This window comes from Passer domesticus, chromosome Z (genome assembly GCF_036417665.1).
Source record: "Passer domesticus isolate bPasDom1 chromosome Z, bPasDom1.hap1, whole genome shotgun sequence".
NCBI classification, from domain to species: domain Eukaryota; kingdom Metazoa; phylum Chordata; class Aves; order Passeriformes; family Passeridae; genus Passer; species Passer domesticus.
In genome coordinates, this window is record NC_087512.1 from 49,784,149 (window position 1) to 49,794,662 (window position 10,514).

The window sequence follows — 10,514 nt, forward strand, 5'->3', positions numbered from 1 at the left end:
CGTTCCTCAGGTATTAATAACTATTCAGAGTGAGACTTTTCAGCAGAGAAATATGCATCCTAAAAATGCTCCTGCTCTCATCACAGATGATGCCACCTGGAACTGTATCATGCTTAGTAAAGTTGGGTTTTTTCCCTCTCTTAGATTATTTATTTGTGCAGTTCAGGCAAACCTATCATAAGTTAACATTGAATGTTAAAGCAAAATTTTAAAATTAAAAATGAATTTTAAATTTAAATTTAAAAAAAGACATTTAAAATTGTCTATGAATTTTTCCCATCTACTTCTACAAGAAATTGAAATACTTTATAAGAAATATTTCAGTTTTTCTGTGATAGCTCTGTTGCATATCTGCAGGAGCACAGTTTCCACCTTTTTTCTTTTAAAGGGAAGGTTCAATGACTTTTTGTCAGGGTTTTCCATTTAGTTTCACTTTGGTTGGCTAGTTGTTTTGGGACAATATTTTGAAAAACAAAATCTTAAAAGTAGTGAGTTACTTGTATAGAAAATACCACAGAATTGTTTTGAATATCAGAGGATCATTTCCATCGGTTTCATAAAGTCCTTGATTAGGAATTAAAATGGTAATCCTGTCTTGTGAAAGGGAGTTAAATTGCTGTTATCTCATTAAGAAGCTGATGAAGGTTTTCTGAGTATTTCAAAGTTAATTGTGTCTTAAAACCTTACATGTTTCACTGCAAGGAGAATATGAATTTAAACTTATCAGTTTGACGGAAATTTTATAAAAACAACATCAGTGGTGTTCAGCAAATATGACAATTCATTTAATATGATAATTGAATTCAGGAAAAATAGTAGGAAAATAAATACATTATTTAGGCAGTACTCTGCAGGAAAGAAAATAAGAAAAAATAAAATCCAGAAGCAATGCAGTATTTTAAATTTTAACTTTTTCAATGATGGTTTTATATATTTGTTTAAATTAAGTTTCCCTTAGAAAATGTGCATTTTCCTTCCCTGATGTTCCTTCTTTTGTGTGGAACTGATTTCACTTCATTTAAACACGTCTAGTGAAGAGGAATCACACAGATATTCTAAAATCAAAGTTTAACCTTGAGCTCCACATTTAAAGATTCCGCCTTGCTGTGAGGTTTCTATGTGTGCATGTCTTTGTTCATTCCTTTAGAGAAAACAGGAGCATGTTACACCAAAAAGAGAACCACATTGTATTAATTTTGAGTTTCTTATTTGATTCAGCAGCTATCCATTGCGGAATATTTGATTTAGATTAATGCAAGTGTTTCTATGCCAGACACCTTCCCTGTCACAGAATTTAAATGGAAAAGAACCACTGCTGATTTGTAACTCAGAGTTATCATGGCATTGCTCTCATAACACAATTGTCTTACATTGCTCTGGCTGGTTCCTCCAGGCCCCAGCATCACAGCAAATGTCCAAATATCCCTTTTTATCCTGTCAATAAAGTATTTTTCTCTCTCTGTGCTTCTTTCCTGTGGCAAGTCCAGGGTATCCACTAGTTTGGAGAGAGGTTGTTCTTGCAGTAGTCAGCCAATGTGCCAGTGTATCTGAACTTTGGCCAAAGCATTCTTTGGCAGCTTCCTGAGCCTCTGACATGGCTAAAGGCTATTCTAAAAAAGAGTCTAGAAACCAAGGCAAGGCCAATGAGATTTACAGAATGGAACCCACGGGGTGATGGTGGGAAAAGAACTGATAAAACTTCCACAATATTTCTAAGATGCATATAGAGAATGAAAATCTGAAATCTAGAGCTGGAGGCTTAGCAGAATGTCACAACTACCAGCCTACTCTTAAAATGGCTTTGCATTTGAAAGCCTGTCACTTATCTACTTAAAGTGTCTGACTTGGAGAGTAGTTTAAAATTAACCCCAGCTAAAGCTGTTCCTGATACTGTGCAGAGTTACCACTGTGTTTGGAGAGCCCATCTGCACTTCAGGGATCTGTCACCAGGGTCAGTTGTTTGTTGCTTTTCCAGCCTTTCTTGTGTCTGTTTATCTCTCCCAGGCATTTACCTTTTTATATTGTTATTTATTTTGTAGGACTTTCTTCTGGTTTATTTCTGTTTGACATTTACATCTGTTGGCCAGGTTGAAAGCTGGTTTCTAAAGCCATCAGGAAGGCAGAGCATACTCCCAGTCCTTCTCCAGGTAGAGGTACAACATGTGCAGGAGACCTGGAATGCCAGTGATATCCTGGACTGCATGAAATGAAGTCTATTCAGCAAGTCAAGGGAGGTGTGCACCCAACTCTAGGGTCCTCAGCACAAAAATGATGTGGGTCTTCTGTGGAGACAGACTGAAAGAAGTGAAAAAGAGAAAAAAACCTTAATATTCGACAATAAAGTTTTCCATTATCCATCTCCTGGTCTATTTTTCTTTACTGAATTAAAACAGTTGATGCTCTTCTTTTAGTTTTATTTTAAAATATTTAAAAATAATAATATTTGAAAATTAACTAATTTCCTCCTTTCTGTAAAGGTGATTTTTTATTTCTTATTAAAAGGCAATGTGGCTTTTCAACTTTCTTCTCTTATAAACTGAACAACAAGAAATAGATCAGTCTGCTGTTAAATCTCTGGGTCCCCATTAATCTCAATCATGTGTTACTCATGAGATATATGATTCTCATCCAGTACTATTATACCGGTTTCTTTTTCAACAAGTCATTTTTATTTTATTCTCCCTGGATAGTGTATCTACTTGACATATAATTTCAGTAAATTCCATCAAACTGGGCAACTCCAGCTTTTTTATTAATAGGAAATGAAGACTATTGCTTTATAAAGTATTTTTCCTAGACTTAATAATGGTTGGAGTCAAATTTATTACTTTAATTCTTCAATAATATTATCAATAACAATAAATCTGTGCTGCAACAACATTATTTGATTGGGACATTGAGATAAAATTATGATTCAGGATCAAATTTGCACTGGGCCTTGCTTGTCTGCCTGAAAATTTACCCTCTACAAGTTGCCCTGGTTGGCATCAGGCAGCACAGAGAAAGCAGAGCTGGTGTGCCAGTGGCTGGGAAGAGAGGAGCTGAGGAGGAGGCAGGCTGAGGGCATGGTCCTGCATCAAGCCCAGCTGCCTCTGCTGCCTGCTCTGCCTTTGGCTTCTGCTGCCCTGCAGGAAGAAAGCACTGCCCAGGGACTGTGTAAGGGAAGTAACAATTTATTTCCTTTTCCTTCAATGAAGATTTGTGAGAGCCCTGCTGGAGTTGCCAGTGGGTTGGCCTCTTGCAGGGCTGGGGAGAGTCCTGGGGGCTGGGGACCCTTCTCTTAACGGGGTGCAAGGGTCCCCATGGCAATTGGTCCCAGCCCAGGACAGGGGTGGAGGGGCTGAAGCTGCTGCCCTGGGCAGAGGGATCTGCCACTGTCACCACCTCCTGCTGTGGTTCCTCCGGGGGCCTCTCCCGCTCCACGGGGACCGGCACAGGTGGGGGGTGGCTGGGACCCCCAGGGAAAGCAGCCTCCAATGTGCCAGCTTCCTCCTCCACATCATAGACTTTGGGGTCATGGGCAGGAGCCCCCATCCAGGAGATGCTGGTCTGGGAGCTGCTGGGGCTGCTGGAGCTGGAGCTGGCAGTGGCCACAGGGCCGTTGTTCTCATCCCTGGTGGCACCAGAGCGCAGCAGCCTCTGGGCCTCCTCGCTGCACTGGCCCACGATGACGCTGATGATGCCATGCACCAGTGGAGCCATGTGCTGCTCGAGGACAGGCTGCAGCCCCTGGACCAACACCTCGGCGTTCAGCCCTTTGACGCACAGGTCGTGCAGGATGGAGCTCTCTGCGGCCTCAACCAGCCACCACCAGCGCCGGAATATCCCCTCCAGCCTCCGGCGCAGCCAGGGCCGCACGGGCTCCAGCAGCTGCGGCTGTCCATGGAAAAGTCCGGCCCACACCTCGGGCAGGAGGCCACCCGGGAACTCCAGCCCTGAGGGGCCCTGCTCAGCTGGGGACACTGTCCCCTGTGGAGCAGCGGGACAGGACACCACAGGGCCATGGGGGCTGTTCTCATCCAGGCGGCCGGGAGCTCTCCCTGCCTGGCCGGTGGCCACTGGCAGCTGCTCGGGGGCGGTGCTGGCCGTGTCCAGATGCTCGTCCACGTGCTCAGAAAGCCTGATGGTCTCTATCGGTGTCCTGCAGAGCGGGCACGAGGGATTTCTGTGTGCCCACCGCAGGATGCAGCCCAGGCAGAAGCGGTGGTGACAGGGCAGAGCAGAAGTCACATCCTTCCGAGAGTCCTGGCAGATGGGGCAGTCGCCGTCTGGCTCTGTGGCCATACCAGCAGTGATGGCTCCGGGACTGGCACCGAGATCTGCCAGGAACAGGCCCTGCCCGGCACCAGAGGGGCCTGGCTTGATCCCCTCGGCCTTGCCCGCTCGCTCAGTAGAGTTCAGGCTGGAGCCAGAGTGGCCCTGCCAATGTCTGAATGGAAGCAGTGAGGGGCACAATGTCACAATCCATGCCCCTGTCATGTCAAAGTCCACTCCTCTCTGACACCAGCCTCCACCCCCTGCGACAGCACAAAAGGCATTCCAAGTCCTTGGAACCCCAAGATAAGCAGTGAGGGAATGTGAAGTCACAGTGCAGCACTGCCTGATGTCACCATCCACAGTTTGGTCACATGAGAGTCCTGTTGTAGGAGATGAGGTAATATTTTGCTGAAGGTCATTAGGTTAAAAGGTTATTCAGTAAAAATCCAATAAAACAATAAAAAGGTTATTATTTCTATGTGTTGTTGTTTCTGGTTTGGATTTGCTCCAGTTAATTTGTTGGGTGTTGCTGTGAGCTAGGAAAGCGGCAAGGTTGAAAACCAGAACAAAAAGAAAGTAGGATGAGAGGGGACAGAAAAGTAGGTGATTAGGAGAGAATAGAAATTCCTGAGCACCCAGCTAATGGGAAAGGGGATGGGGACTGCCCCTGGCCAGGAAAGGGGATATAATACAGTAATTTTTTTTGATAATGTATGTGTTCGGCTCTTGGGGGAAAGAGGGCATACCTGCAGCTCAGGTGATTTGTTACTAATAAACAGCTTTTGCCTCCACGACTTTGTCCCCATTTAATTGTGTCTAAAAGTCCATTTCTAGCACTGTGATGACACAGCAGGCCTTCCACCCCTGCAGGCACATGTTGTCAGGAGAACAAAGGAAATCCTGTTTCCTAGTTTCAATTTCTACATCTCCATGATGCTCTACCTCAGCACCTGCATCACATCTCCCTGGCCCTGTCTCTAATGCCTGCTCCTGACACCTGCCATGGTTTCCTGGGAACAGTCCTGGTCTCTACTCACAGGGCCTCTGGTCTCTCTCCCTGGGAGAGGCCATCACATCCAGGCCTTCCAGGCCAGGCCCTGTACAAGGTTTTGTCCCTTTTGGTTTAAAGGTCAGAGTTTGTCCTCTCTGCAGCCCTGCTGGATCGAGAGTGATGGGCACAAGGACACTTTGCAGCTGTGTTTAGGGCTGTGGGGCTGTTCAGCCTTGCTTGCTCAGTAGAATGGGTCCTGTCCAGGGGGACCTCAAATCCGGGAAGGAATTCTCTCTGCCTTTTGTTTTGGCAGCAGTTCTTTCATTTGCTCAATGACAAGGCCAGGCCTCCATCCTGGGAGCACTCCTGAGGTGACAAGGACACACTGCAAATGACAACATGTGGGCCCCTGAAGAAAGGATATCTGCAAATACACAAATGGTGCCCCAGGGGTGCAGCACGACTTTTCTCCTCCTGCCTGTGCTGAGTTGTCCTCCCCACCTGAATCCTGAAGCCTGGGAAGGGCACTGTGCCAGCAAGGTGCAGTCTGACATTTCACTGCTGACCAAACAAGGGCCCCATCCCATTGTTCAAGCTGCACAACTGTGGGAAGAAAGGAAAATGTGTCTGAATCAGGGCAGCCAGGCTGCCAGCAGGGTCTTGTGGGCCTCCCTGTGTTGTTGTGGGACACCTCATGGGAACTGACCAAGTGAGGGATAGCTGGAAGCTCGGCTGGAGGAGAAGGTTGGGATTTTTCAGAGATTGGGATGCTGCAGTTAAATGTCCCAGTTCAAGGCTGCTGCTGATCTCAAACTGGGAGGGGCTGTTGACTCTCTTGAGGGACAAGACGCCATGCAGAGAGATCCAGAGAGATTGGAGCCTTGGATTTCCCGTGGGAAAAGGTGCTGCCCCCATGGCCCTGGGCCTAAGGCTGTGCCCCACAGGACATGGGTGCCACCCGTGATGGAGCATGAGGGAAAGGCTGAGGAAGCAGAGCCCAAGGACTGTGTGAGGGAAATAACAACAATTTATTTCTTTTTTTCTTAAACAAGGGGTTGAAAGGGCCTTGCTAGTGCTACTGGTGGGGGGATCTCTTGCAGGGGTGGGGAGACTCCCCAGGGTCTGGGGCCTTTCTCTTTAGGGACCGCCGGGGCTGCCCAGGTGAGCAGCGCCCACCGTGGGTGGGAGCAGAGGGTCTGGGGCTGGTGCCCTGGACAGAGGGACCTGCCTCCTCCTGGGGCTGGTCCTGCTCTGGGGACACCGGCACAGCTGGGGGGTGGCTTTGGCCCCTGGTGGGAGTGGCCTCTGTTGTGGCAGCTTCCTCTTCTTCCTCTGCGGAGGCTTCAGGGCTGCTAGCTAGAGTCCATGTCCAAGAGCTGGAGCTGGGGCTGTTGGAACTGGGGGTGATGGGGCTGTTGGGGCTGGAGGAGCTAGAGACGATGGAGCTGGAGGAGCTGGAGGTGCTGCTGGCTGCTGGGCTGTCATCCTCATCTGCAGCAGCATGAGAGTGCAGCAGCCTCTGGGCCCCTGAGCTGCAGTGTCTCACAATGATGTCGATGGTGCCATGGACCAGTGGCACTGTGTGTTCCTCCAGGATGCCCTGCAAACTCTGGATCATGACCTCCTCGTCTGGCCCATACACACAGAGAGCATGCAGGATGGCATTCTGTGTGCTCCTTGCCAGCCACCACCGATCCCTTTGGATGGTCTCCATCCTTTGGCACAGCCAAGTCCGCACAGGGTCCAGAAGTTCCCGTCGCCGACGGAAAAGCTGTGCCCAGACCTCAGGCAGGACACCGCCGACAGCTCTGGCTGCTGTCTCCTGAGGAGAAGAGGGATGGGCCGGCACAGGGCCATGGGGGCTGTTCTCGTCCTGGCCACCAGGAGCTCTCCCTGCTGAGCTCCTGGCCACTGGCAGCTGCTCAGGGGCTGTGATGACAATCTCTAGATAGTCACCAGCATCATCAGAAAACCTGACAGTCTCTATTGCTCCTCTGCACAGTGGGCAGGATGGATTTGTCTGTGCCCACTGCAGGATGCAGCCCCGGCAGAACTGGTGGCCACAGGGCAGAGTAGAAGCCACGTCATCCCAGGTGTCCTGGCAGATGGTACAGTTGCCATCCGTCTCTGTGGCCATACTTGGCCTCTGCAGCAGGATGAGGTGGATTGAGGATCAGGAGCTGCTCTCTGTTGCCGGTGTCACACCCTGCAGGAGAGGGGAGGAAAGATAAGGACATCCTCCCACCTCCCTAAAGCCCTGTCACCTGCCCACGTCTGACCGGGGGATGTTTCCTGTCAGTGTTGCAAGTATGCTCTGCCCCAGCCAGGCAGGGCTGGGGAAACCCTGCTGGTTGCTCTGGGATTGGCACTGGGACCTGCCAAGAACAGGCACCACTCAGCACCGGTGAAACCTGGATCCATCCTCCACACCTCACAGTCACGCTCGGTAGGAGTTCAGGCCAGAGCCTGACTGGCGCCAGCTCTGCACACATCTCTGTTTAAGCAGTGAGGAGTGTGATGTCACAATCTCACACTTGGTGATGTCACAATCTGCCTCTTGCTGATATCACCCTCCATCAGCAGGCAATGTTGTCAGGAGGAAGAAGAAAAAAAAAATTTTTGTCATGTCTTCAACTTCTGCATTTCCATGTTGCTCTGCCTTGGCCACCTGCACCCTGTGTCTCATCCCTGCTGCTGACACCGTGCCAAGGTTTTCTGTGAGGAGCGGAATGGTGGGACCAGTCAGAAATGACTGCCTGTGGCTGGATAATGCCTCCTCCTCACACATCCATGGAGCCTGTCCCTGTGGGATCAGTCTTTCCTTGTGCAGACATCCAGAACATATTTTCAGTGTCAATGGGGTGGTGCCTGAAGGTGTTTTGAGGAGCAGCACATGGTGGCTGCACCCTTGTGGTCACCCAGCTGATAGAGGTGCTGCCAACCAGAGAACAGCACAGGGCTTTCTGTCTTCCTCAGGTTGCAGGGAAATGATCCATGAAAAAAAAAAAAAAAAAAACCCAAAAAAAAAAAGGAAAAATTATCCTTTCCAGAACAGGAAAACACAAGCTTGGCTTCAGACACCCTCCAGGGGTGGGTGGGCTCTCCACATGTCCTGCACACTGCTTAGGTTAGCACTGTAAAGACAGAGCTTGAAACTTGTGATGGGACTGCCTGTGATTTCATTTTTAAAAGTAAAGTTTGAGATATATCAGGGGTTTGAATGAGTGCTCTATCATCTATTACATAATTAATGCAGCCTTAAAACACCATTTTCCATCAAAAAGGTATGTTGTGAAATGTAAAAAATTTTCCTACACATTCAATTTTAAATTAATTTAAATAATTTTAAATTAAATTACAAACTAATTCTGTACAAATTAAATAGACAGAATATTTTTGAGCTTTACCTGTAAGTTGTATTTTCACCTCTTTACTTTACATGATCTTGCTTGCCTAGGACAAAATTACAAATGTAAAATGGCAGTTGGATTTATGTAGGAAATACAGATATAAATCTTCAGAGCTCAGAAGCACAGAATATTTAAAATATATAACTTACTTTAAATAACCAATAAAGTAATAGTATTATTAGGGTGAGAAGGAGTCTTCTGTGGTATTCATATTACATTCTGTTTTGGCATGGATACCTGGATGACAAACAAGGAAGCAGATTTAAATTCACAATATCTCATTTGGAGATAAATATTGTGTTTATTTTGTATTTTTCACTTAGTGTGAATACAAAAAGTTAATGTGATAGAGACTTAAATGTGCAACAGCTCTGCCAACCCTGACTGCTCCCATCAGGATGAGGTGACATGTGACAGTGACAGTTTTTCTGCAGACCAAGGCTATCAGTGTTTCCATGTTTGTATTAAAGAGAAGGGTAGAGTGTAATTTTGAGCCTTAATGGAGGGCAAAGCAATGTCTAAATTCAAATGACTCAATTTTTTTTCTTTGATTACGTACTTTCTCTCATGAGTCTGAAAGTAAAGGATGCACTTTTTGGAAATGCTCGGAATTCTCTGTGTCCTCAGTAGTAGCCAAGTGACCCCTCAAACCAGTTCCCCTTGAGCTAACTAATCTAAAGTGCAAGGTCTTTTCACTTTTAAACACAGAAACCTCCCTTCAACAAACCAAACAAACTCAAACCAGCGTTCTGAATCATCTGGAAAAGATGACTTATTCAAGAAAGTATAATTTTGAACATGCAGAATTCTAATTATCATCCATTTAGATACTTCTTAAGCCAGACCAATGATGGTCTTTATAATGGTTTAACACAGCTGATTGAAATAAAGTCACTTGAAATTTGGCCTCAATTTTCAATGATGTTTCAAATATGAGACTATCCATCTCGGGGAGGAACAAAATGAATTTGCACAGTTCCATTATGGCTTTATGTTCAACAAACAGGCCCTCTCTTTCTACTTTCTCTGACCTTAAGCATTCAAGTAAAAACCCTGGCTTTGGAAATGAAGCTCAAATGTAACTGTTTCTGCTATTTTGCTTAATGTTTTTTTGCAGGAGCTGAAAATATTCAGTTGCAATTTGCTTTATAGCATGCTTTGTGATTGAGGGACTGAAAAAACCCCACCACATGAATTTCTACCATCAACACAAAATATGTAGAGTAGCATTGCAAAGACTCTTTCTCAATGTTCATTTTTTTCTTTACATATAATTTTATTAAACTTATACTTTGGAATAAAACTTACCTATCAGCCTTTCAGTTCAATTACAACAATTGTTTTTCAGCAGGATAATTTTTCTGTAAGATTAGACAGGAAAAGTAATCTCTTCAGAAAATCTACATATATGTGCAGTATTCTCATGGCTGGTTTCATTTTGAGGAGGTCTGGAATGGCTGCATCTTTATTGAATGAGACAATGAGAAACTTAATCTTTCAGGACAAGGAATTCAGCTGAACCATTAAATTACAAAATGACCCTCTGAAAATCAGAGCAAGGTCATTTAGACCAAATAATGTGCAAATATTATGGTCCAGTTCTTTGCAAGGCTGTATTATTTATAGGTTGGATTAACATCAGCACCTCCAAAATACACAGGCTTTCTTGGGAATGTTACAGTAAGGTAAGGAAGTAATGGGCAAGGAAGAACAGAGGGATGTGATCTGAGCAGCTAAAAAAGCACAGACAGTGTCATCCTTCTGGGGCAATTCTTCAAAGCAACCACTCAATAGAAACAGAAAGTGTGCTTTGGGGAATCTTGGCAGAGAAAGGTTCAAGGTTTGTTGAGGGGCAA

General features: G+C 46.0%; 1 protein-coding gene and 1 long non-coding RNA gene across 2 annotated transcripts; both read right to left on the bottom strand.

The window, feature by feature from the left end:
* Positions 1 to 2,007: 2,007 nt before the first annotated feature.
* On the bottom strand, positions 2,008 to 3,639 carry LOC135290266 (uncharacterized). Its single transcript, XR_010353002.1, has 2 exons — positions 3,385 to 3,639; positions 2,008 to 2,295 (listed from the first exon to the last, which is right to left on the bottom strand). It is a non-coding gene; the product is annotated as an uncharacterized LOC135290266 (long non-coding RNA).
* A 2,684-nt stretch (positions 3,640 to 6,323) lies between these two features.
* Positions 6,324 to 7,729, bottom strand: LOC135291227 (uncharacterized). The gene is made up of 2 exons (XM_064405257.1): positions 7,624 to 7,729; positions 6,324 to 7,454 (listed from the first exon to the last, which is right to left on the bottom strand). Exon 2 carries the CDS (start codon positions 7,383 to 7,385, stop codon positions 6,324 to 6,326), a length of 1,062 nt encoding a protein of 353 aa, XP_064261327.1. The 5' UTR covers positions 7,386 to 7,454; positions 7,624 to 7,729.
* Positions 7,730 to 10,514: the final 2,785 nt, after the last annotated feature.

Bases quoted from the DNA above. Each gene is read 5' to 3' on its own strand.
- LOC135291227 (XM_064405257.1), bottom strand. From the start codon at position 7,385: ATGGCCACAGAGACGGATGGCAACTGTACCATCTGCCAGGACACCTGG.